A 27,894-nucleotide genomic window follows, 5' to 3' on the forward strand; every position below is an offset into this window, starting at 1 on the left:
CTTGGCTTCTATAGACATTCCAAGCATGTTTCCAATTTGTTTGCATGGGAATACAAACTATTAAATTTTATGTAGGAGTATTCTTCATTGTGAGCTGGGAATGGTGGTTGAATTTGGCAATAAGGTAAGTTAACGGGTAGTAAATGGGGGTGAGTAGGGGACTTTCCCTCACTCTCCTGTCATCACCAAGCACCTTTTCTTCAGTGGTCACATAGTGCAGAAATTGTGCTTCACTCATTGCTAGGCTGCCTGTTGAGTATTTTCTTTTGTTCAGTAGTTGATACTTATTTTTATTTGATTTTTATTTTGGAAAAAACAAGGACAAAAACATGGTGAGGGTCACCCAGGTACATTGCAGGTATAAGGAATGTAGTGGTAGATGAAGCTCAGCTGCCAGGGTCAGGTTGTGTTGATGGAGTGGCCTCTACACCCTTGAATAGTGGAGTGGCTTGCTCGTATGCTCCAGCCCCTGGGCAGTGCTGGAAGATGACTTCCAACACCCTACAACAATCCATATGTCTATGACTTTTCATTATTCAACTGGATTCTCATGTGTCTCAGGATACCGCTCATGCTGCCTTGTTGGCCACATGCCAAGTGGTTCCTCAATCTGCTGGCCCTTGTGATCAAGGCATTGAAAGAAACTCCTCTTTGCCCCCCACCCCTCCTTTGTCAGTCACATGTTCAGAGGTACTACCAGATGGTTCACTCCCTTCAGCTTCATGAAAGGAGGCTATCGGGCATATCTTGCAAGAGAGCTTTTCTAGCAAGACTGCAAGGGAGATGTCCAGGTACTTTTGCCATTCCTCTTTGAGCATGTACCAAGGAGAGCGGACAATCATGTGATTGATATTGTAGGCGGGTTCTCTTGATGAGACAAGCTTCTGTTGATCTTTGTGGTGGAAGGTTATCGCTCCATCTTGAGGAGAATGAGGTGCATAGATCTCTCTTGATCAGTTGAATTATATATGCTCGCAAGGAGTTTTAAGTAGTCATGTTCTCCTCAAGAAAGTCATCCTCCCATGTGGAATGTCAATCTTGTTCTCTACAGCCTAACTCAGGTGCCCTACAAGCTATTTGGGGAAGCCTTGGACCAAGCTCTCACACTTGTGTCTACCTTCTTGCTAGCTTTAGTCTAAACAAAGCATATCAGGAAATACTTGGATTATCCCCTTTAGTCAATCAATTGTAGTGATGAGGGGTCACTTTCATTGTCATGTGACCCTGAATTTGTGGTGAAGACTGACAAGAGATACAAGACTTTTTGATTCTCTCCCTCAGAGATGCTGATGGCGGTGGCTTGGAAGAGATGAGTTTGTATTGTGTGTGGTGCTAGGTGTTAGGTAGTTTGAATAGAACCCGTCCATTTAGGCCAGAGTGATAGAGTCTTATCATTAGTACTGGCTAGTACAAGAAGGTGCTCAGGAACACACTTTTTTTCTGGCTTCTTAATGTAATCAAATGGGCTTTCAAATCCTCTAGTGAGGATGCTAGTAGTTAGTCCTTGTGAAAGCTTACAAAGTGAGGGGCATGGAACTGTCCCATGCCTTTTGGAGAAACTTTCAGGTTTTTCAGACATTGAGGGCAGGTGTCTTGAAATGTCAGACAACCCTCACCTTATTCTATCAAAGGGACATCACCCAGAAGTCCCTGGACTCCTCCTCTTTGGGACCTTTGGTGCTACTCAGCAAATAGTGTAGGCATTTAGTTTCGTTTGGACAGAAAAGTATCTCGTCATAGTACTTAGCTTAGTGTAAGTTGGGGGTATGAATGTAGAGTGACTGGTCTCTAGTCTTACCTCTCTTCTTGCCTAGCAGAGCAGCAAAGAAGGATGACTATCCTCTGGGTTGGACTAAGATACAGGTAACTACACAATTAACCTTCCAGTCTTAGAACTTCATCTTTAACAGGTGGGCGCACAGTGGTAGAGCTATACTCCGAACCAATCACTTTTTGTCAGTCAGATTTAGCTGGCTGCCAGCTTATATTATGTATCCTCATGTGGATATTATACCACTCAGGCATCCTTATGCCAGAGCAAGTAGGAGGATACAGGGGTCATTTTCCTCTTTCCTTGCTCTCAGAACCGGGGTTATGACAATTCCATGCGATTACAACATCCAGTTTATTGACTGAGACAGTTTCCCACTTAATGAGCGAGTCTCCTACCTATAAGTTGGTGGTTTGTATTCCTTTAGAAACAAATGTTAAAATTTTCAAGTAACTTTTATTTTTCCTAGTTATACAAACCAGAGTCTTATTATAGCTCCCATATCAACCACCCTGTTTTGTCCCTGAGGCCAAAGGAAAAAGTGCTTAGTGATGGAAGGTGAGTGAAGGGTGTTCCCCACTCTCCCTCCCTAACTATTAGTTAACCCAGGTTTTTTTTTTTACTAAGGTCAACGGACTGTTTCTAGCTCATGCTGGAGGATGTTTCTATACATGACTCTGGTTTGTGTCCCTGTGAAAATAACAGTTCTTTAAGCTTTGTCATATTCATCTAAAAGTGTTAGAGATTTAATATGGTAGCTTAGCAAAATAGCATAATAATGTAACTAGTAAGTATAAAAATCTGTTAGGATGAGGTGTTACCTTTTAAAATTTTATTTTTTGATAATACTGTACACAAAATTCCTTGTCTTGTTGCTGTCTTAGATTTTTCTTTGTTAAGTTGTAAAAATGAGAAGAATGTTAGTGATATTTTATGTACTTTTGAGATAATTGTTTAATAAAGAATTAATTTTTCCCTGTAACAAATCAGTGTACACCACTGTATATATCTTAATATTATAACTTCAACATCAATGACTATAGTTGTTCCAGTTTTGGGAAATCAATCGTAGGCAAGTATGCTCATACCATAAAAGCTTTGTGTGCGAGAGTTCCCTATATCTGCACCGGCTTGGGGCTTGATTTGAGGGATATTGCTCCAGTAAGAGAAGAATTGTCGGGACTTAGAGTATTACCAACTTCATAAGTCAGATGAATTATTGTAAAGAGCTACAGAGATCATCTCTGTATATTATAATGATTTGTCGTAAATCAAATAAGAGGCTTGTCCATGTTATGTCTGCATAAAATTTTTATTAATTTCCATGTCTCATACATGTAAACATTTTTTATTGTAATTTCTCTCCCCCTTGCCCCTTTAGTTAATTGATAATTTGGAGACTTTGTTTCAGTCCACAAAGATGTTAAATAAGAAAAGGCAAGTGGTAGGATCTGTTGACTCCCGTGGAGTTGGTGAATGCTTGCCAAGAGAAAAGCATAGAGTTTTGATTATCTATGTGTAGAATCTCAGTGCTTGTCTGATATGAAGATTTTAGGTTATTTACCTTAAGATGTTGTATTTGTGGATTACAAGAGTAGTATAAAATTTTTTATTCTTGTATGGCTATGGTAATCTTCAATTTTAATTTTTTTCCAGTGGGGAACATTCCTTATGAAGCCACAGAGGAGAAGCTCAAGGATATTTTCAGCCAAGTTGGCCCTGTCCTTTCATTCAAGTAAGTTTAGGGTTATTGATTTGTTGTGCTTTACTATTTAGACCATTCAGATATATGCAGTATGTGTATTACAAGGCATCTGTGGCTTGTCTTAATCTTCTTGACATTGCAGTCCATGGTATTTCTGAGGTTCTTCTTGAATTTTCTTGAAAAGTCTTAAGAGACATTGTTAAGGTTTCATAACTCTTCATTGTGATAATGCTTCATCTTTATGTTAGAGCACAGTATTTTTTAATCCTAGTACTGTACCAGGAAAGTCTTTGAGAGCTGAAAAGTATACAGTGTATATATTTTGGAAATTTTTTTGTAAATGCAAATTTTCTTTCAGGCTTATGTATGATCGTGAATCTGGCAAGCCGAAAGGTTATGGGTTCTGTGAATATAAAGATCAAGAGACTGCTCTTTCTGCAATGCGTAACTTGAATAGTTATGAAATAGGAGGAAGACCGTTACGTGTAGATAATGCTTGTACTGAGAAGTCGAGGATGGAAATGCAAAGTAGGTTATATGTGCACTAATGCACATTGCCTTTCTCTTTATATGAATATTTTTATCTGAAGCAGGCAGTGAGTATATATGAAACTCATTTTGGGGGTGCTGTTTTGCTGATCATATCATGTGTTTATTCAGTCTAGTACTGTACCTTAAAAGAGAATATTTAATGCTTTTTATATATGTATTTACTTGCATTGCTCTCTTCAAGTTATTTGTTTTGCATATTGTTTTGACAAAATTTTCTTCTAGGTTTGATGATGGGTCCCGTTGTGGAGTCACCATATGGCCCTGAAGTGGAACCAAGTAAGGCACCAGAAGCTATCAGTAATGCAGTTGCTTCTTTGCCTCCGGAACAGATGTTTGAATTAATGAGGCAGATGAAATTATGTGTCCGTAATAATCCTACCGAAGCTCGCACAATGCTCATGAATAATCCACAGCTAGCATATGCATTACTTCAAGCTCAGGTTTGTCAATGGATGGTTTAATGCTACCACTCTGAAACTTAATTTTATTAAGTCTTATTCATGTCTAAGTATGTGGCTTGTTCAGGCTACTTAGGAATCTAACCTCATTTATCTCTTGTAATGTTTTAAATAATATGAAAAACCTGAATGTGCTCTACAATCGAGTACTGGAATATAATTTTTCCTACATGAACATAACTACCCACATAACATTGCTGGGATTCAAAAATACAAGAAAAAACAGGAGAGGCCAAACATATACTAAAGTTTATATTGCTAATTCCTGTCAGAATATATTACTAATTATGAAAGATATTAGTACGGATCTTATAACTATATGTATGCCTTGAGCCCAATTTCCATAAACTCACGGAGTAGATTGCTTTGGAAATCATTCATTCTACAGCTTAGCGTGTTTCCAAATTATTGTTAGAGCCAAGTTTTGACTTGTTAATTGTTTGGTTTAATGATTTAAGTGATTCTGCAACTGTCTTGTCATTGAAGGGAAAAATGGGTGTCAATGTAAAAATTTTTATCTATGTTTTAAAGACAGACAGAAGTTGCATGCAAAGCGAGTAAGTGGAAAGCAAGATGTTAATTATGCATGATTATATTTCATTTTAAGTCTTTCTCAATAGCATGTAAGATGTGTAAATGACTGTGATAATGTAGAAGGGTTGTACTTCATTCAGAGAGTTACTTGAAAAGGGAAAGCTTAGGCATTTCATTATGAAAAATTAATAGTTCCTCTGCAATTGAAGTTGGGTTATTGATATGCTGCACAAAGTATGCAAATATCTTTTAGTTTACTACTTGTGTGAAGTGAATGTTATGAGTTCTAATTTATTGTTTCTCTGATAAGGTTGTAATGCGGATTATTGACCCAAAGACAGCTGTTCAAATACTTCATGGAGGACGAGAAATTGTTGAACCATTGTTGCCACCTTCAGGACCACCGCCTACTTCTATGGCTCCTACAATGAATGGTGGACCTCCTGGTCCTCCACCGGGACCTCCTGGACCTCCTGGACCTCCAATGCCCCCTGGTGGTCCCCCCCCACCAACAAACTTGCCTACACGTTTTCCTCCTCCTGTTTCTGGTGGACATGGTGGTTTCCAGGGTCCACCACCAGGACCACCACAGCCACGAGGCCCATCCTTCCCAGGTGGGCATATCTTTGTGTAGTAATGTATTTAGTATTTTTACAGTTTAATTTTCAATATATATTGGTTAGCAGTTGGCTTTGCATTATACTTTAATTATTCAGCAGAATGGATATGCTAACAAAATGCTAATTAAGTATTGGTAGGATAGGGTCATGTAAAGATGATATATTCATTAATTTATTTTCATTGCCTTTAACCAAAATATTATTGAATGTACTTTTACTGAATGTACTTCCTGTCAACATACCAGTTTTCACTGATCACTTTTTGATACTATATTTGCTATCTGTTGTTTGTTAGCTACTAGTTTTTGAATTTTATTTTTCAGTTTCTGTATTTATATTATTTTGAATGGCTCTTTTTTTTATTTTTTTGTCTTTCCATCTGTTAAGTAAAGCAAGCATTGCCTGGTAGAACAGTGTAGTCATTTTCACCTTTCCATGTGTTGTGTAAATTAAGCCTCACCTGATAGAACATGTCCAGTGAATCCTTTTCTTTGATGCTGTTTCTCATCTAATAAAATTATTTTGTTTTTGAGCTCCATTCTTGATTTATCAACTTCTTTCTAGGCTTCTTGAACATTATGTTCAGTAACTTCAGTTCTTGGCATTGGTAAAATTCCAGTACAGTACTGCTTTTCTCCCGTGATATCTTTTTTCTAAGCTATTTTTACCCATAACATTGTCAAAACCACCTCTGTCCATTCCTATGTGGTCTCCTGTCAGTGTCCAAACTTACTGTCCTCTTCTGTTACTGCATCTGATAGCCTTCCCCAAAATTTTTGTTCATTGCCATGTGATCATCTTGATTGTGGTGAGTAAACTGAAACCGCATCGGTACCGTCTTTCTAAAGATCATCTTAATCTTCATTATACTTTCATATATTCACTCCGTTTCTATAACATTTTCAGCCATTTCATCTTTGACCAGTGCTGTATACCTAACCCACTTTATCTTGTCTCTACCAGATTTTACATGTATCTATATCACTACTAATTGATTTTGTGCCAGCTTCTTAAAACCTTGCATCCAAAACACAGAATGTCCTCATTTCTTTTTTTCATTATTGCTATCACTTTCCTGGTTTTTCCCACCATTTTTCTCAAATTTGTATAGCTCACTTCTAATAAAGTTGCCCTATTTTTTATCCTTCTGGAGATTCTTCACACTCCTGCCTACATAGGGCTACAGGTTCTGAAGACCATTTTGTATTGAGAACTCACTTTTACAAGTTTTGTATGCCCTTACAAATTTAATCCACCACAAGGTTGACTCATCATTTAGTCAGATACTCATTTGAGTTTTGCAGCTAAAATGAAATAAAGAAATATGTAGTATATCCAACAAATGCTGTTATGTTGAAAAAGAGAATGTGTAGAGAATATGTCAGAGTATTTGATATAAATGTGGGCAAATGACTTGGATTTGCATTTGGATTGTGATATGATTTATGAAGCAATACATTATTCAGAGCTTGCAAACCATGTTAATGAACATTACAATCTACATAGCTATGATACCTTTCTTTATGAAATCCCTACTCTATGAAACTAATTTTTTTTTGACAAGTTTGACAGGTTGCTATCTTATTATTTACCAGACTATGTTATAACTCTTTGAAATTTATGTACGTATTATAGATAAGTAAATTTTTTTTTTAAGCTGGTGACTTTGATATGCGACAAATGAATGTACCTCCACGGGGTCCACCTCCCCAAGGAAATGATCAGGACATGAGACTAGCACCTCCTGGAATGGGTGGTCCTCCTCCTCCACATCCCCATGAAAACTTTGGTGGGCCGCCTCATGACTTTGAGAACAGGTAAGTGTCATTATTAGCCAATTATTGTAGCTTTCTTTTTGTAGTATTCTGTGAGAAACTCCTTGTGAAAATGGATGCAGATTGATGCTTAAATTACATTTTAGTCCTCATCCCTCTTTAAGATCCATATATTCATGCAATAAACAAATATGTTATTCTTCAATGCCTGGTAAGCATAGATTAGCCGAGTACTAAATATTTTTTAAAATTTAAGTAGCAATTATTGCTGGGTGAGACCTCCCAAAAATGGAGGTCCTTCATTTCTCTTGCTACTCCTTTCACTTATAGGTTTGTTTGCAAAGTGAACAATTAGTGTCAGGGTCAAGTGATTTTTAGTTTTTATAATTTTTCTACAGTCTTTTTCATCCTGTTTTCATCTTTTCATAGTTTGTGCAGTATTAGGTTTATTTTGTTATTATTTTGAGATTGGAGGTGTTTGTGTGAATATTACAATGGTATAAGTGTGGCCATTTTTTTACTAATTTTTTGCTGTATGTTGAGTACATGTTTTTAGTACATATACTTCATATAGTTTTGTATTGTATTTATTGTGTATTTTTATCTGCAAGGTAATAGCTGTCTTTTAAAAAAATGTTTTCATGATTTGTACTATTTTTATTTACTTTTTCAGCATAGCCTAAGACCTGACTGAAGTAGGTTATTGATGAGGAGTCTGTTATTATAGTATGAGCACATGAGCCAATGTGGTATTTTACCCTAATCCTTTGGGCCAGCCCTGTAAGAGCTGAAAGTCACCTCAGTGGTCTGGTTAAACTACTTTAATACTACTACTACCATATCTGTTCTTTCCTTCCAGAATTAACTATTGCTCTTGGGTAGAACCTGTAAAAAGTGCAAGCGTTGACCCACTGTCATGTGGCAATGTTACAAAATGAGAGGGACCTACAGTGTCGGGAAGGGAAATGGTTCTATAAGTTTTTATCTTATTAGGCTGAAATCAGCTGGAATATAATACAGGTATGAGCAGTTTAATTAGGCTGAAATCAGCTGAAATATAAGTACAGTACAGGTATGAGCAGTTTAATTAGGCTGAAATCAGCTGGAATATAAGTACAGATATGAGCAGTTTAATTAGGCTGAAATCAGCTGGAATATAAGTATGAGCAGTTTACCCGTTCTTTTCTTATGTAGACTAGAGTTTTTTTTCTCAGATTATGCTGTCAGAGGGAGAACTAACCCTGGCAATAATTTGGACCAGCAGACCCCATGGCACTGAGGTCAACTTGTAAGTTATGGATTAGATAAGATAGCAAGCCTTTAATCTCAGCTTAGTAGCAGAGGCATCTAGGAACCTGCTTACTTTATGATGACCTTTAATGTGCACCCAGAATCCAAATGCACTATTATGGGATTTGGCTTTAGAAATTCCTAAACCAAAAGTAGCTTCTGACTTGGCAGAAAGAGAGAAGTGGTCACTTTGAAGAATAGAGGAGGAGGATAAGGCAGACCTACTTGGAGAATGATAAACAAGAAAGATGGAACTCATGAGAATAGTTATGACTGATCTGAGGTGATTGGAGAGTAGAAATGTCATAGGCAGTGAAGCAAGATCAGTTATAGTTACTGTGGTATTGAGAAGAGTTTGTCTCTGGTTGGTAGAACAGAAAGGAGATATCAGTCAGCACTTGGTTTGCCTAGTGTTCAAATTGGTGATCATGTTAATTAATGACAAATCAGGCATGAACATGAGTGACCCAACTGGCCACTATGTTGATTACATAATCAGACTAGAGCAATGGTTGTGCATGCAGGAGGCTGCAGAGTACAAGGTTAGGCAGGAAACTAGAATTTTGCATGGTGTCTGGTAATTGACAGAAGACGACTACAGCCATTTAGTTTGGCTTTACAGATGACCTCATCATACCTACTCATGGATGTCTTAGGACAGTAACATAAGAGAATCACGAGAGGCTATAGAGGAGATTGTGATGTATTATTTTTTCCTTGTTATTGGTGTTGAGGATGGATATGGACAGTGTTAAGATTAAGAACATTACACTTACTATTATAGTAGATGTGTAACAAATGAAAGAATACCAGATGACTGGAAAAAATGAAAAACAAGGAATAAGCTGTGTATATTCTTTATCTTCATATAATAGTAAGAAAGTTGGAAGAAAATACAGCAAAATTTTAGTGGATCAGTTTAGTGCCTGCCTTAGTGTCTACCAAGTGACATTAGCTTTAGCATTTGGAAAAGAAAATTTTCTTTGAAGCTACCATTCCCTTGGCAAAACCATAGCACTGAAAAAAAGTTAATTAAATGAATTGCTATACTCTGAGGAAGTAGGAGCAGTATTAACAACCAATCCAATTAATATGTGAAGGGAACTACTAAAAGCTGGGTTGAAGACATTGTTTACTGGCAACAATGGTCAAGAAATTAGTATTCAAGCAACAGTTCTGAGGAGAATTAGTGTAAAGACAAACATACCTAAGGTATTGGGATAATTTTTCAGCTGATTGTTGAATGCTCCAAGATTGGGACTGATGATTAACAGTATTATATATCTATTCAATTGATTCTTTAGGTGCAATCCCAGCAAGACTGTGGCAGCCCATTTTAGAGTACAGTACCTATTGACAGCAGAGAAGCTGATTCACAGAGCAAATTGCTGGGAGTAATATCTTTTACTTGATCAGGTTTTGAGTGGGTTCACTATTTTCAACCTGCACAAAATGTTATCTGAAATATCTTTTTTTTTTTTCATTCTTCGTCAACTCTTTCGCAGCGACTGATCTCGGTCATCATAAGTCTCATCCATGACATGGGACTGATCTCCTCAGTCATTCTTTTGGTTCTAGTTAGGTGACTCGTAACAGATTTCGCATTTCCCCTGTCATTGTAAGGAGCTTTTGTCTATATTCTAGTGACAAGTGGCTACATTTGACTTCCAACTACAGGATAACCTCAGGACAAGGGCTAGACCATCAGTAACCATCAAAATGCTACAGAGGGATGAGTTTTCTCTTGATGATGAAGTAGTACCGAGGCTTTTATTTGGAAATTACGATGATAGGAGTAGACCTGAACTATCAGATAGTTCTGATAGTGAAAGAAGTGAATATGGTTATGTTGATTATATTGTGGTTATAGAAAACCTACCTTAGATAATTGTTTGACTTTAGATTTTATCAGAAATGATCATGAATCAGAGGAAATGACAGATAAGGAAACAGATTTGTTAAGCACCACCGGTGGTGTGAGTTAACAAAGAAAATGTGATAAAATTTGTGAATGGAAGACCATTGAAGATTCAGTTTTTAAAAAAATTGTTGCTCTGAAACTTTTATTGGAGATAGATTCACATTTTCTACAGAATGTCAAGTCTATGTTTTATTATTTGTGAGGTTTTTCCAGATGAAATTTTTGCCCAAGAGCAAACTTTCAAGGTTTGTAATAAAGATTTTCAAACTGAATAACGAAAATGGCATTACTTTACTCTATACTTTGAGAGGTATCACACTGAAATGAATCGCCAGTAAAAGTTATATAATTCAATATTTGAATAATTGCCTACATGTCATTTGCATATTTTATCACTACTATAATAAACCAGGCACTCTACTATGATAAAACATTATAATAATATATTAGCACAGTGTAGTATTATAACAGTAATGAAAATAACAAAGAATTGAAGTACAAATACAAAAGGGAGAAAATAAGTCAGTTGCACAATTAGCAGTACAGTACACTGGTCTCGTCGCTAGTGGCAATAACAGGCTCATAGCAAAAGGGTTAAGTTTCAATTTATTTAACCAATTCTTCTGTTTGTGTAAGATTGTTAACTTTATGAGCTATCCCAAATTCTCACAATTTTTATTTGATTTCTGCATTTGAGTTGGAAGTTTGGCCTATTTTCTGAAAACTACTGTATAGTGTTTCTTGTATTTTCCGACAACAAAAGCCATCTGAGAGGATTAATCTGCAGAGTGAAACCTATGGGGGTTGTGTAAAAAAAAAAAGTATACCTTAGTTTTACCAGACCACTGAGCTGATTAACAGCTCTCCTAGGGCTGGCCTGAAGGATTAGACTTATTTTACATGGCTAAGAACCAATTGGTTACTTAGCAAGGGACCTACAGCTTATTGTGGAATGCGAACCACATTATAGCGAGAAATGAATTTCTATCACCAGAAATAAATTCCTCTAACTCTTCATCAGCTGGCTGGGGAATTGAACTCCGGCCCATCGAGTGACAGTCTGCAGCTCTACGGACTCACCCAACGAAAAGCTGTGTGGGTTGTGTAGTTGAGGACAAATTCTGTAAGGGAGGATGCAACCAATCGCCTTTGTGATGCTCCTAGCAACTGCCTCTGCAGACATCTTGGCAGGTAGCTGGCTGAGAATGAAGGGGCAGACATCCTGGCAGACACCAGGCTAAGAATGAAGGGTAAGAGGATGGCCAGGAGCTATGTATGTCTAGCCAATGGCTGCCCCCCATTCCAAACACAGGTAGCAAAGCTTCTATAGATTCAGAAGTGCCCTTTGCAGACACGTCAGCCTTCTTCGTTGACACATGGAGTCACCAAGGAGGCTCCAATGTCCTTCCCTTCATATGGCAGCTTACCTTATGCCTAGGATTAGCTCCTAAATGTTGTCAGCCTGCCGTTGACAAAGGGAGCCAGGTTGCTGGAGGTAGTCTCAAAGGCTAGGAGGATGGTACTAAAAGTTGGCTTGGTGTCCATTCTGCAAATCCTCTGTATACATGATGAAGTAGAAATCAAGAGACTTGAGAGTATCAGACCTGTAGAGAAGGAGCTCACAGAGGAACTGATTTTGACAGTGATCAGAGCACCCTGGGTCTCCATCATCATCTTGACAGTATCCATACCCATGGCAGGAGAAGTCAGGGATCCAGTTCCTCCCAGCTGAGACCTGACTGCAAAGGACTGTGGATATCATTTGGTGAGAGAAGGTAATGGTTGCCCTTTCAGCCCAAGAAAATGGGGAGATATGCAGTAAGGTACCCTTTTAAGAGGCAAAATAAGAAAAAGATTTAGTTTGATTATATCGTGAGTCTTCAGCTGGTGGGACTTTCCCCAGAAACACTTGAGATCCGGTCTGCATTTAGGAGCAGAGTTGTGGGTAGTGGAAATTGTCAAGGTCAGTTACCATCTCTTTCTTGAGATAAGTTCCCTCACCCACTCCACCCTTTTTTTATTACAGTCATTAACCTACAGAACATTAGTAGTTATCCGAAGATATACAAAGGCACCTGTGTTGGAATTCTTTATCTTCAAAATAGGCTTCATTGACGTGATTAGAGTTTCCTTTTCAATACAGAATTACGTTTTTAGTTGGTATACATTTAGAAATATTAATGTGTTAGTGTTATATTGCCCAAGAAAGTTGAAATCAATACAGCCACTGAAGCTCACAGGTAGGCTAGAAGGTGATACAAGTGTGAAATTCCTCTTAGGCTGCTTATCAGGCAGTGATCACATTCTTATGCTCCTTTGTTAAATAAGAAGCATTATATGCTGAGAATCGGCTATTGGGGGGTGCACGCTCCATATTCCAGTTAAGTTGCTTGTGTATTTACTGTTTGTTAAAAATTTTGCGAGAAATCAGGACAGGAAATATCAAGTGTACAAAATATACTACAGATATGCAGTATCTTTTTCTAATAAATAGTAAAGCATAAAGACATTTTAATTCAATATCACTGTAATAAAAGAAACTGTCTATGATACTGATACAGCCTTGTAATCATCAATTCCAGGCATTTAATTCCCAGTAACCGCATATGTTTGTGAGCCTGTTTAACCAGTGAGGCAATTCGATGGGAGTTGGCGGGTTTTGGGGGTGTTGTATGATTTCTGGATACCAGGACAGCCCTTCGTTTGGGACCATACAACCGTGATCGCCTTCGTATTGACAAATGCAATCATATGATTTCTGGATATGGCCCTATAACATAGAGTCGGGTGCAAAAGACTAACCTATGTTAGACCTGCTTGATGTGAAAAACTGCCTGCCACCTTGTAGGGTGCTCATATGCATTGAAAATGCAAAGGCTATCAGGAAAACAGTTTACAAGTGCTGAAACGATAACCCTCAAAGCAGGTCATATGTTGGCTTGTAAAACTGTTAAGAACAAAGGAGAATCCCACTTTGGCTGCTAGATAAAACTACAAGATAGCTCATAGTAGTGAAAGAGCTTTCTCAGATCGGTGGCAGAAGTTGCCTGTATATCAGTGCTCATGACTTCCTGCACTCATAAGAAAGCTGCCCTGTAACCTTTGATTGCTGAGACTGACAGCTTCATGTGGAGATGACAGCTTCTTATTGAGATGCAGATGAAAGTAATTTATAGTGGTGCCAGTCTCACTGCACAAACTTTACAGTCAACAGTACTCAAGTTTGCTTACTACAGGTTAATGGGTGAGGTTCCCTGAGGATAGAAGATGGCTGCAGTGTTGAACTCAGACTTGGCTTGATAATTTCTTGGTACAAAGGTGTGGGATGACTGGATCATCTTGGAAATTAGGGCATGACTGCCTTGTGAGTCTCCTCCTCCAGGTTGGTTGGTTCCTGGGATTATCCAAAAGATGCTGAGGAAGGTCCATGAACCACTCCTGCTGTGATCATAGCAGTGTAATTAGTATCATCACTGTCATGTGCTTGAAAGGCCTGATTTTGGCTAACACTTGCCTTACCCAGGCCAAATTCAGGGAAGGTAAAACATCCAGGTTGTTCTGTGCTTGTAGCATGGTTTCCATTTTTAGGTTTCTGGGTCTAGCTGAAGTGAGCTCTGAACAGGAAACTTGTGGTACCGTCTCATTGTGAATAGGTCCATCAGAGGTATGCCCGGGGCATACCTCTCTACAGTTGCCAGTGGAGGTTTGGCCAGTTTTATGGTAGTACAAACTTTGTAATGATTTCAACGCTACTGGTATCTGTCCACAAAAAGATTTCCACCTCTAGGCAACCCAGAGGTTTATATCTTGTTCTTCCTTAGCTCCTGAGATTGTCTACCATGGTGGAGTTGTCTTCTATCACCCATGACAACCTTGTTCTCTATAGATGCAGCAATCACCAGGAGAGCCAAGAACAATGGTTTCTATTCCAGTAGTTGATGCGGTGCTTTATGTTTGCCTCTAGCCAAGTGTTTGTTGCTGGATGACTGAGGTATACCTTTGAACAGGAGACTTTGGGTGTGAGGAACCAGAGGAGTGACTACTTCCAGGTGTCCTGTGTCCTTTACCATGGCAGATCCAACAGAACCACCTCTGAGGCTATTACAGGATTAGCATCTGTAAGAGCCAGACCCAACCAACATTTTGAGAGTTGCAGATGCAGGGACTTCATCCTGAAATGGTTGTGCAGAAGTTTCTCCAGCAAAGAAATACAAAGGACTGCCACAATTTGGCTAGAAGACTGGATTGGTGCTGGAAATTCTGGATACTTAGAGCAGGGACCAGATTTTAACAAAGGTTGCAAAGATGATTTAGGTTGTGCCTCTGCTCTGCTGTAGTCTTGGCCAAAAGCAGGCCTCCATCCAGATATATCCATAGTCAAATGCTAGACTGGTGCACTTAGGCTGCTACTAGTGCCAGTCTGGCGGGAGACCTGAAACGTTGTTGCTAGGCTGCTACATGGAGTTGAACTGAAATGCCTTCCTTTTTTTTTTTGTGAGGTGAAGGTACTTTTTTAGTATGGATATTTCTATGAAAGTAGGCATTTTGTAAGTCCCAGGATGCCAGGAAGTTCCCCTTTCTGATGAACTCCCTTGTTAATTCCACTGCCTTAATCCTGAAAGGGATCTACTATAAGAACTCATTAAACAGACTAAGGTGATGATTGGGCACCAACTCTTGTCATATTTAGTACCAACAGACAACTGAAGGTTGGGCAAACTCTTATCTCACTTCATTTTGTCATCCATCAGTTACAATATAATCAGGGACTTGTCTCCAGAAAGGGGAGCCAGTAACCTACTTTTGCCACATCCACTACCCATGGCCCTCCCCTTATCTTTTCCCAGCCTCCAGAATTTCTAGAGAAAAACCCCCTGCTGATGTAAAAATAGTCCTCGGGCAGGCAACTGCTTCATCTCGTATCTTCGACCTGGAGACAGTTGATGACTGTCATTCTTTCCTTGACTGAAAGGCTGAATTATTCAGTGATTTTGTAGGGTATCCTTCAATGAAAACAAGTGCCTGAGTAAATGGTAGGTCCTTCAGGCACAAGTAAAATGCTGTGAACATGTTCCAGGTGACACATGCATGGAGGCACTACCACTCTTTTGCTGCTTGTTAGACTGAAACATTTAGAGATCACAAATATAGTCAGTATATGATTGATGGATGTATTTACTAAAAAATTTGCTCTTGGTCAAATTTTTTAGGAATTATGTGTGAACCTGTATTTCTGAATAGGGTCTACCATAGCTTATCAGTCTTTGAAAAAGAATGATGGCGTAAGTTATAAAGTTTGTATCTATGAACATATAAAAAAATGGTGACAGTAGCATTTCCATGTGCACTGTTTTGCTGTATTGGTTACTGTAGCTGTCACCATAATATGTAGTTACTCAGAATTTCACAATTCATAAAGAGAACATTGAAATATGTAAAACCACTATCTACTGTATTCTCTCTGTTACATTCTTGGTAGAACAAGTAAGAATGCTCATATTAAAGCTGTTTAAGTTTTACATTGTGTTACACAATACTTCTCCATCTTTTTTTTTCCACATTCAAGCCGACAGTGTAAGGAGTCTGAAGGTGGTAATAGGTAGGGTATCCTGGATGAGAATCAGACATATAATCTATCCTTTGTAATGCTGAAGCTAAAGATAGTAGTATATTTTTTCTTTGTAGTCTTTGGTGAGAGAGAGTAAAGATGACATGAAAGTGATTGCAATTTTAAGACTTAAATTACATCTGGTTCAGCTCTAGAAATGTCCATGTGAATTACAACTCACTATTTGTACTTATGCTTTAATTCCTTGTCAGGGCAGATTAACAGGATGCTGAATAGATCTGTATGATGGGTGAAGAAGTCATTATGTGCGGGTTTTTCACCAATGGTGACCCTTGATGTCACTTGTCAGTCAAATTCTCTTATTCCTTGAAAATTCCTGGGAAATGGGAGGTGTGTGTGTGTTGAGTGGCCCTTGTTGATTATTGTGTTCTGTTAATTTCCATCAGCAGAAGTTGGTTGCTTTCAGTGTTATTTTTTTTTTAACCAGTTAGAATTGTATTCAAACAGAATCCTTAGGATAAGAGCTCCAAAAGTGAATAGGCTTTGATATTGCCACTAATGGAATGACCCAATCTTCATCAGCTTTTAAACAGACAGGTGTTTTATAAATGAAATGTTGCAGGGAAGGTAGATAACTGAAGGTGAGCACAGTGAAAGTGGGAATGATTGTAGGAAACAATAGGGAGGCAGTAAAATTGTTGGGAGAAGAGAAGTCTACCAGTTTCCTGCCAAGGTTTAATATAAAGAATATTGGGTATTAGCAGTGAAATGAAAATTTTCTGCAAAGAATTTATTCAAGTTGGCATAGTAAATAAAGTGTTAATAAAGATTAAAAGGATCCTATGCATTTGTTTTCAGTATGCCCATCACAGACAGAGACCAGGAGAAGAGAAATAAATTTGGAAATGTGCAATATGTATCCTCATAGTGTCTGTATTTTACTTTAGCTACACTGCCCAGAAAGGTGCTGTGCATTGGGGAAGTCATATTGCAAATGAGAAATTGCTGAGAGATGTGGGGTTCATAGACTTGAAATTAAAATGAAATGTTAAGGATTGGAATTATGTGGGCTTGCAAAGAGAAGGGGAAAAGAAATAGTGTTAGAAAAGTAGTAGGTACGGAAATAGCAAGTAGGAAGGCTTAGAGTAATTATGGAGAAGGACAGTTGAAGAAGTGGACCAGATAGGAATTCAGATAGAAAGTGCATGAAGGCTAGGGTTAGTTGGTAATTCAGGCAGAAATTGCATGGAATGCTTAGATGTTGTGCCCTCGTTACATCAATCAATGCCCATTTTCATAGTGAAAATTTTGTGGTAGATTTGTGAGTTCAAGACCTCATAATGTTTCCTTGATAAACTTATGTGTTCTGCAGGATTTTGGAATATATAATGTGCATTTAGTCCATGGGAAACAATTGAGGTATGGGCATGTATTGCTAATGTCTTGTGGATCTTCAGTTACATCTCAGGTGTAATCTGTCTTCCTTTTAGCTTTTTGTTATGAACAGAAATAAACAAGTATGTAAATCATATGGACATGCACAAAGTTTGAAGTAATTATTTGTTTCGTAGATACAATCCACAAACTTTTTTTTGGAGTAGCTTATTTTCATGGCCTCTGAATGATACACATTTTCATTTCACAGGCAGAAACATGAATTAAGAGAATTTGACAGTTGAGGTGGGCATTTTAAGGAAATTTCATCTGTTTCCTAATTACTGGTTTGCACACTGTTTGGAGCTTTTCACCTTTCAGTTTGTTCACCCTAGCATAGCATTCAGGCATAAGTACTAGTAAAATTACTTTACTTGGAAGAGTATTGGAAACTTATTTTTTAGAACATGAAATTAATCCTAAAAAATTTGACATTTGATTCAGGCAAAGATTTGAACAGTGGCAATCAAGAGCTGATTTGAATTTATTTCATGCATGGTTTAGCATAAAGTTGGTATGGTTAAACTTCTGTAAAAAGGCTAAATATGTTTTTATTTTAGTGACTTAGTTTTGTCACAAACCCTAATGTATTTTACATTAGCTTTATCTGCCCAAGTTTGAGGTATTTGGCAAAAGTATGAGTGTGGTATCATTGTTTGTTGCGCGAAGTAAGCTACCCCTGTAAAGGTGAATGCCTTAATTTTACTCTGTGTAAGAATTTATTTTCTGCCAATATGGTAATTACATTTATGTGAGATTTTCAACATTTTCTGCCAACATGGTAATTATATATATGTGAGATTTTCGATTATTTATTCGGACTTTTGTTATATTTTTTGCAGGTTCATGTATTGTTTAATTTGGTCAGGCCTTCAGAAAGTTACAGTATTGTAAAAATATTTGTTTCAGTTAAACCATTATGTACATATTCCCACATTTGTGATTTTTTAATGCTCCTAGACATATCATTCTTTCGTGTAACAGACAGATCACTAGTAGCTCAGATGCATGCACCACCAGTGAACCTCAGGTACCTAGGTACCCATCAATCACTTGTCAGCTTTTGTGTCTGCAGTGTTATCAGAAACAGCAGAATTCCCATTCTCTGCAAGATTGCCATTATAGTCGTACCTTAGTTATTGGATGTCACATTTAATGGACATTTTGGCCCAAAGGTGTTTTGTCTAGGAAAAAATCTGCTCCAATAACAGATGTTTGGTTGGTTTAAAGACAAAGACAACCAGGTAGAACATGTATGGGACTAAGTGGATCTCGTTTGTGTAGTTCCAAGCTGGAAGAACAAAAGAAGGTTCAGTCTACGAATGGATCTCACTGAGTGCACATCTCTGCCAAACTTAACTTTTTTTGTGTTTTTTGTTATTACTTATAGTGGAAAGTAATTATACTATATGGAAGTCATTATTACCCCTAAGAAGGCTAGAGGTGCCAACAAGGTTGAGCCTGTTGTGGAGGATATTGTGTCTCTGGGCAAGTCATTGGTCTTGGAGGTCAGTGATGATGATGTGGAGTTTGTGGAGGAGCACAAAGGAGGGCTCACCATAAAAGAACTGTAGGACCTTGAGAGGGGGCAGCAACAAACAACAGAGGTTGAGGAGGAGTAGGACAATTCCTTTCTGTTGGATCACTGGCATTACTTTTAACAAATCTAAACTGCAAATAATTACCTCTTTATTTTTCTTAGGATGATGTTTATTTGTGGCTATTAGCAATAGGTTCAGAATTTTTCCTTCTTATTTTGCATAAAAGATTAGATGTGGGGGTTAGCTGATAAGTGCTCTTCACTTGGTTTGTGCTCACATTAGGTGACATCACTAGCTTTGCTGTTGTCATTAATGTTTATGGAATTACTGTACCCTAATTTGCTTCCTTAATTTATGAAGTTACTCTCTTCACAATTGCTCTGTTTTTATTTTGCTTATTTTGATGTCCTAATACTGTACCTAATCTTTATCATGTACAACCTTGATACAGTATCAAAATTAATACATCACTATTTTTTGGTGTAGAATTTGTATAATTTTTTATCTTGTGAGTATGGTATCATAGTATTTTTGCTGTTTCTTGTGCAGTAATACCCCGAACTTGCGCGATTTGAGTTGCACGAATTCACAGGCGCGCGAACTTTTCATTGGAACCTAACTAATTGTCATACACGAGTTTTTCACAGACACGCAAATATTTGCGAATACTGAGAAACCCTGCAGAATTGTTTAAGTTTAATCATGTAATTTATAAGTTTTCAAGCTTGTATGTATAAATTAAATAACATTAAATAATAAAAGTAATAATTTCTCTCTTTTACTGAGATGAGAAAATTTTTAGGGTACATATATGTATTTATTTGTTTTGTAATAATAAGTACTAATTTTCAAATAATAATAATAATAATAATAATAATAATAATAATAATAATAATAATGATAATAATAATAATAATAATAATAATTACAAAATTTGTACGTGATACTTATTTTAAACAAACAAGTATCTTTCCCTCATCTTTTGAGAAGAAGCTTGAGGGCAAACCTGTCAGACATGTCACTTTAACATGACAAGAATGGCGAGTGTTGCTGATTAGTGGGTCAAAGGTTTCTCTCTCTCTCTCTCTCTCTCTCTCTCTCTCTCTCTCTCTCTCTCTCTCTCTCTCTCTCTCTCATAGTTAGCGCAACCTACGTATTACTGTTTCTGTGTCTTTACCTGTACAGTAGAGTTTTAAATTGATCGTATTTTACCAGTACCAAACAAACTGTAAATGCACCGTTCTAAAACAGAGACATGAGCATTTCAGAACAAAGAGAAAGAGGCAGAATAAAGAAGTTTTTAAAAACGAGGTTGAGATGACTTCTAAAAATAGATTGGTGGAATGGGGGAGAAAGAAGTAGTATACTAATCTTCACACTCTCCTATATTCTTACGTCAGACATTTATTTCTTTTTTTAAGGGTAATGCATTAAGCTAACTTTTAAATGAAATTACAGTAACTTTAATTAATTTTAAAAGTTAGTTTACTGAATTTCCATCCTTTGATATCTAACGTAAGAATAACTCTCTCTCTCTCTCTCTCTCTCTCTCTCTCTCTCTCTCTCTCTCTCTCTCTCTCTCTCTGTAATAATTCATAAATAATTTAACTTGATATTTCAAGTAAGGGCCATATCTCTCTCTCTCTCTCTCTCTCTCTCTCTCTCTCTCTCTCTCTCTCTCTCTCTCTCTCTCTCTCTCTCTCTCTCTCTCTCGTGTGTTATTCTCTCAGTCTCCGTAATAATTGATAAATAATTTCACTCTCTTAAGTAAGGGCCATATCTCTCTCTCTCTCTCTCTCTCTCTCTCTCTCTCTCTCTCTCTCTCTCTCTCTCTCTCTCTCTCTCTCTCTCTCTCTCTCTCTCGTGTGTTATTCTCTCAGTCTCCGTAATAATTGATAAATAATTTCACTCTCTTAAGTAAGGACAACCTCTCTCTCTCTCTCTCTCTCTCTCTCTCTCTCTCTCTCTCTCTCTCTCTCTCTCTCTCTCTCTCTCTCTCTCTCTCTCTCTCTCTCTCTCTCTCGTCCATAGTTAGCACTCACACATTTTTACAACTTTTCTCTGTATGTCTTTACCTGTACAGTAGATAGTTTAAGTTGATCTCATTTTACCTGTACCGTCTATGAAGTGTAAATGTGCTAGTGTGGCAAATACGTTCTAAAACATAGACATAATAACTAAGAGTTGTATTAGTCAAAATAAAAATTGTTCATGAAGAAGCATTTCAGAACAAAGCGAAAGGGATGTAGAATAAAGAAGTTATTAAAAACGAAGTTGAGAAGACTCCTAAAAATAGATCAGTCGGAAGGGGAGAGAGACAGAAATTCTCTTCCAACTCTCTATTTTTATGTCAACCATTTATTTCTTTTTTTAAGGATAATTTATAAAGCTAACTTTTAAATGAAATGATAGTAACTTTAATTTCATTTAAAAGTTAGCTTAATAATTTGGGAGCATGATTATGGTCATATTTTAGTGTTTAAACTTTAGAAATAACCATTTATTAGCATTTTTAGAGACCGTGCCAAACTTACGTGAAAATTCGCCTTGCGCGAGGGGTTCTGGAATCTAAGCTCGCATAAGTTCGGGGTATGACTGTATTTAATGTTCTCAAGTTTTCATGAGATACCAGGTAATCCCTGCAATGTACACATGTCAAATCTAGACAGGGATCTGCATCTGTTTAGCAACTACAGAAGACCTATGTTCACTTGACCTCATGTGTGAGACATGCTGGAGTGGTTGCTTGATTATTGGTCAATTTTTTACTAGAGTAGGGCTTTACCAGATGCTAGAGGCCAAGAGTACTACCACAGACATATTCACTTCTTGTGCTTCGGGCTTACAGTAACATAACGAATGATGGAACATACAAAAAGAATTTGCTTTTTGCACATTCTTTCTAAGAGATTCTCTTTGTAATTAGATGGATAGGGATTCCTTCGGATCAGTAATAGCTGTGTGCCTGATTCTCACTTCTTACTCATTTGTATGTGGCATCCCAAATATATGGGCATGCTTCTCCATCTCATATGCAAGTGTCCTCTTCTATTACAGTAGACGACATACAGTATAAAAAAATAAGCACTTTACAATCCAAAGAGCTCATCCTTATAACGCGCCCTGCATTTACCTGGCTTGTCCTAGCTCCCAAGTTTACTTGATCCTTGAGGTTTTGAATACCAGTCTGAGGTAGTCAACAACTAGGTTCTTCCACGTAAATTGTGATTCAGGCAAATGAGTGATGTAATTGTGATAGAATGGATTAAATATGTATAATAGTTTTTCTATTGTCTTCTATCCAGGGTAAATTAAGGGGCTCCTGATGGCTTAAATGCTCAGTTACCATTCACTATTATATGTCTGTTAAACAAGAGTGAAGTGTCTCAAGACATTCAAAAACCAAGAATGTGGATATATATATGATTGATGGGTTTGTGTGATGAGTTTGTATGGGCAAGTAATTTCAAAATAAGCAAAATTTCATTTTTTGAATTAGGGTAAATTCTCTTAATTTAGTGATGTCTTCTTGCACACTACCATTCTAGACAGAGAAATATAGAATCAAATTATTAGTCATAATGAGACAAGTCGTACTAAGAAGATTAGGAAGATAGCCCTCCAAAGAGATATCCTCCTCTCACCTCCCGAAAGTTTTCACTCTGTACTTAGTCTATTGCACTGTATGGTGGAAATGTTTTGTAATGTTATTTACCTGTTAGGCTCTTTTGGTTTAGTAATTTTTTAAATATGATACCTGTATTTAGAAGTTAAATACATACGATTTTTTTCTGGTGCCACAGATTTGTGTTGTTGGTAGCTGAGGGTTTATGTACACAAATGCTTACCATCTTGTAGTTTTAGTAAGGTTTGCAGTAAGAAATGCATCACTATGTGTTTTATTTATTGTTGATGGTGCTTATATTTATATAACTGGCCCAAGTATATTACTTGAGTTTCATGTTTGCTGTTTAGAGCAATTTTCTTGTTTTATTTATTAACCACATCTTCCTTGGTTCTCTTAATCCTTTAACAGAGTAAACATTCTCTTTGGGCCATTGTCTTAATATATCCTAAATAACGATACTTGGTATTACTTTATCTCATTAGTTCATGGCCTCTGTTGATAGGGACCCATTTAGGGATGTGAACTGCTTTTGGGGAGCTGTACCCTAAAGTTATTTTTCAGGGACTGGGCCCAGTGTAGTATGGTTGGCTTACCCTTTTGAGAATGGCAAACTCAACTTCCTTCAGACAGATGTTAGTTTAGATAAAGGCATTTATTGCTCTGGTAATTGTCATTGACCAGAGTTTGTTTTAGTTAGCTTTTCACTGAGATGCTGATAGTGGTGGCACACCAGATTGCTATTGATAGTACACTTAGTGGCTGCATTTCAGACCATGCCTGCCTCTAAGGGAAAAAAGGGAGGAAGGTCAAGTTCCATCTAGGAAAATGACCAGTGCAATAACCAAATGCAGACTAGTTTCAGAAAGTAGAGGGACTGACTAGACTTTGTAATGGAGGTGCCAGCATGCATGCAGAGCAGGTCAGGGTAGAATATACTAACGTTTTAGTCCAGCAAGAGTCACATTAGACTTAGTTGGTCTGGAATAAGGTGCATGAATTTGGAATCTGGTTTAAGAGCTCCAATCCCATGACTGAGTTGGTCAGTGTAAAGGTTGGAGACTACCCAGTTACCAGTCATGTGAACATGGAAGTATTCATGAGGAGCTAGTCTCTAATTGGGAGCAAGAATGAATGAGATGATAGTACTAGATAAGGCCTGTTTTATTGTCATATCAAGCAGGGGTGTAATAAAAACAGGAGAGACCATAATTCATAAGGATACTATAAGGAGATGGCTGAGGCCTTTGCCTTCCTCATCAATGCTCTTTTTATTTGTATGTGAAGGAGAGCAGTAGGGGTTCACAAAGTAGGGAGTGTTGTTTTACAATCCTCTTTGGGTGGCAGTAGGGAAAAGAGACAATTTGTTTGGTGTAGTCAGCTTGCAAGGACTGGCATATTGAATAAATGTAGGAGGACAGGCAGTGATTCAAATAAAGAAGCTTTTAACTCGTTTACCTTGAACTGCTTAAGGCTCTGACAAATTAGAGGGAGCTCATGGGGCCACCAATGAAGGTGGGCAGTGGCTTTTTAAGTTAGCTTGGCTTTTTAAGTTAGCTAGCAAAGAGCTGCACTCTTTACAAGGGTTCCAGAAGAGAACAGTTGAGTACATTCATTTTACCAAGTGGATAGTTCCATATCAGGATCTTTTACTTGTATTATTGATGGTATTTATGCCGTGCATTTGATATGGTGAGGGGCATGAACTTTAGCATTTATCCGTGAAGGCATGTATGAGTCATTTGATTTGGAGCAGCAAAGAAGGAAAAGAATGTAACCCTGAAAGATCGAAACTTCTCCCTTTACCATGTACAGTAGTATAAATATAAGGATCTGGTAATGCGCATATTGAAGTTCTTGCACATGCTGCAGTCAGTGATAATTTTTAAGAAAAATCTAAAGTCCAGAAAACTTCTTGGTGATAGATTTTGAACGTTTAGGCTGGCCAGCTGTCTCTGAGATATGTAAGGTTTTTAGCAGAACTTAAGCTGCAGTTGTAATTGTTAGTTAGGTCCTAAGTTTTTGTTTCAAGACTATCAGAAGGCTTCAGGTTAATTGTACAACTCCAGCAGAATGGTAGTCTTCTTGTGGTTGATGATAAATGCTGTATCGAAGGTTAATACCTGTACTTTGTTGATGTGTTTTGGACAGTAATACAGTAGCTTGCCTGACATTGTGATTTAAGGCTGGTTCATGATGGCATGTATTATTTGCCATTTTCAGGCATGCTAAGACCTCTTCAAGATCCTGTATGTATTTACCAAGCTGATGGCTTTGATTGTAATGCAATTCAAGCTTGTGTAGAGGATATCAATTGGAGCTGGTAGCTTGATGATCACCTAATGTGAATGACCTCCAGGTATAAGTTGAAAATGAATCCCATTGATTGGCTCATAGCTGCAATTTTTTATCGTCATGTTTTAGCTGCAATTTTTTTTATAGTCATGTTAAGTCAGAAGTCTGACCTTAACCTTTCAGCTGTGCTTAGTTGATCTCCAGGTAGATAAAGTAAAGATAGTAATATTGTACCATTCAGACAAGAGTGGAGTTATTCCAAGACAACTTTTTGGTTTCTGTGGTAGACTCCCCCAGCAATTTTATGGTACACACACTTAGGTCATTATGCTCAGTTCAGTATTCAAGGAAATTTGGATCTCCTCCCTTTGCAGTACAGTCATATCTCGTGCATTCTTGTTTCTGAAATTGTGAATTCATGGGTTCGTGAAATTTTCATTGGAACCTGACTAATTTGCATCTGTGATTTTTTCACAGATTGCATACAGTATGTATGTTTTCTTTATTTTATTGAATTGCACCTCCGTTTTATGACTTCTGTGACATATGTAGTTTACCTAGTTTACCTTCCTGACAATTACAAAGAAAATGTCAGTCATTAAGTTTACAGTCATATTCATTACAGTACTTGGTTTTACCTTACTGTGAGTGAAAAAGAAAATGGCAGCCAATGAATTAGTACAGTATATGGGTAACATTTTTATACCTCACTGTAAATGTGCTAGTGTGGCAAATACCCAATAGGCGATACTGTACTCTATTTTTATGTTTACCATTTATTTCTTTGTTTAAGAGTAATTTATTAAGCTAACTTTTAAATGAAATTAAAGTGCTTTGGGAGCATGATTTGGGTCATATTTAGGGTTAAACTCTAGAAATAAGCATTTATTAGCATTTTTAGTGACTCGTACCAAACATTTGTGATTCCTCCTGATCTGCAACGGGTTATGGAACTTTATGTTACGAATGTTCGAGGTATTACTGTATGCTGTTAAGATCTTAGTAAAGTTAATAATATATTATCAGGGAACAAAAAGTTTTTAGGCAGTTTGATCGTGTGACGACTACGAACTCCTAGTATATTTAATATACAGTAGTCACCACTTTTTGATCTTGGCAGAAAAAAAAAAGGTGTGCCACAGTTTTGCCACAAAAAGGCAAAATGCATTAACTCCAAAAATGTGATTTTTGTAAATTTGGTATCTATGGGAAGAGCAGAAAGAGGCGAATGTAGCCAATATGGCGCAGATATAAGTAGCAAAACGATATGAGCACTCAAGTATTTAACTTCAGTTTTCTCAAAACAAGGATTTAGGAGTTAATGCATTGTTAACTTCAGTTTTCTCCAAACAAGGATTTTGGAGTTCATGTGTTCTGCCTTTTTACTGCAGAGTTAGTGATGCAAAGGTCTCTCCCTTTCTCACAGGGGTAGCTTACCATCACTTCGTTGCTGATGCTGGTATACCATTGAAAGTACTGTGAACTTTGAATAGTTGCCTTTGCATGAAACAGTTAAAGCTTGCACCAAATATAAGATTATTTAATCACAACCCCATTAATCAAGTGTATGGTCATAACTTTGTCCTGAATGTTCCCAGGATCACAGAACTTGTGTCTAACGAACAGAAGAAGAATGTAGTCTCGCTGTGCATGACCTTGTGGACTCGCATGTATTAACCAATAACCTCACTATTTGTGATCTGTTTTTTCTCATTGAAAAATGCTTTATTTAAAAACTTTTCTTTTTAGTGCTTTATGTAAGCATGAAAAGGTAAATTACACTTCCATTTATATTAGGCATTGTTGAGTTGCCAGTATAGTTTATTGTCATCAGCGTTACAAATGCTAACTATTAGTGATCCTTGAAGAATGTTATTCTTTTGCAGCCCAACTTATATTTGTATTGTTGTGTATATAGTTCCTACTTTTTATGTAATTTAATGGACAAGAGTCATCTTTCACATTGTTTTACATAGTATAATAGACCTGTGTAAAATAAAGGAGACATACCAGATAAAGCCTAACAGAGATAGGTTGTCTCAAGAATCAGTATGGAAGAGCAGTTCTTCCTAGGAATCTGGTCATATTTTCTGTCTCCTCCCTTGAGAGTTTCTCAAGCAGCCAGTCTGATTTTTCTCCTAGAGGACAGGGACATCCTTTGTGTTTTTACACAGAAGGTTTTCCAGGAAAGTAGAGTTGTTGCAGTATTGCAGTTAGTGGTCTCCATCACATAAGCAGAGCTGTTTGGTGGTTGATTTAGTGGAAGGAATATCTTCCTAGTCTGCTGCATTATTCCTTTACTTACTGCCTTCCTCTTATCCATGGAGTTTATTTCTTAGGAGATGAATTGGCAAGACTTGCTCTATGTCTGAAATGACCATACACTTACTCTTGACTGCATGAATATCCAAATGACTAGTAGCCATGACTTTTTATCACTTTGAAAGGTTCAAAGGTTGCTCAAGAGCAGCAGAAGCAACGGATAGGCTATTAGACTATTGCACATTGTCCTGAAGACTCAATATATACATATAGTCAGCACCAAAGCCCATCTCAAACCAAGCTATGACCAAAGGGATCAGGCGGTGGCTGCTGATGACTCAGCAGGTGAACTTATGTCCCCCAAAATTCCCCAGCCCTAGCTCAAAGAGATGGTAAGGTTGAGTTACTGGAGAAATCTATCAAGCCATGCTGGAATCAGACCACCACACTGCAAAGTCCAGGTAAAACCACTGAGCTATTACAACCTTTTACCATGCTTTCCTTGTTTTCCATCAGCAGCCAAGTTCATGACTGTTAGCTTT

The 27,894-nt window shown here is 37.5% G+C and overlaps 1 protein-coding gene across 4 annotated transcripts in view; it reads left to right on the plus strand.

The window, feature by feature from the left end:
* Nucleotides 1-27,894, plus strand: part of CstF64 (cleavage stimulation factor subunit 2 CstF64) — a 44,522-nt gene that overhangs the window by 1,575 nt on the left and 15,053 nt on the right. For 2 of the 4 annotated variants that reach the window (XM_067130279.1, XM_067130280.1), the window contains exons 2-7: nucleotides 3,428-3,506; nucleotides 3,835-4,004; nucleotides 4,251-4,468; nucleotides 5,331-5,634; nucleotides 7,298-7,457; nucleotides 16,193-16,225. In XM_067130279.1, the coding sequence (XP_066986380.1) occupies nucleotides 3,428-3,506; nucleotides 3,835-4,004; nucleotides 4,251-4,468; nucleotides 5,331-5,634; nucleotides 7,298-7,457; nucleotides 16,193-16,225 (964 nt within the window). The remainder of the gene's footprint in view (nucleotides 1-3,427; nucleotides 3,507-3,834; nucleotides 4,005-4,250; nucleotides 4,469-5,330; nucleotides 5,635-7,297; nucleotides 7,458-16,192; nucleotides 16,226-27,894) is intronic. The other 2 variants (XM_067130281.1, XM_067130282.1) reach the window with 1 other exon arrangement.

The sequence above is a fragment of the Macrobrachium rosenbergii genome, chromosome 28 (genome assembly GCF_040412425.1).
Source record: "Macrobrachium rosenbergii isolate ZJJX-2024 chromosome 28, ASM4041242v1, whole genome shotgun sequence".
Lineage (NCBI taxonomy): Eukaryota > Metazoa > Arthropoda > Malacostraca > Decapoda > Palaemonidae > Macrobrachium > Macrobrachium rosenbergii.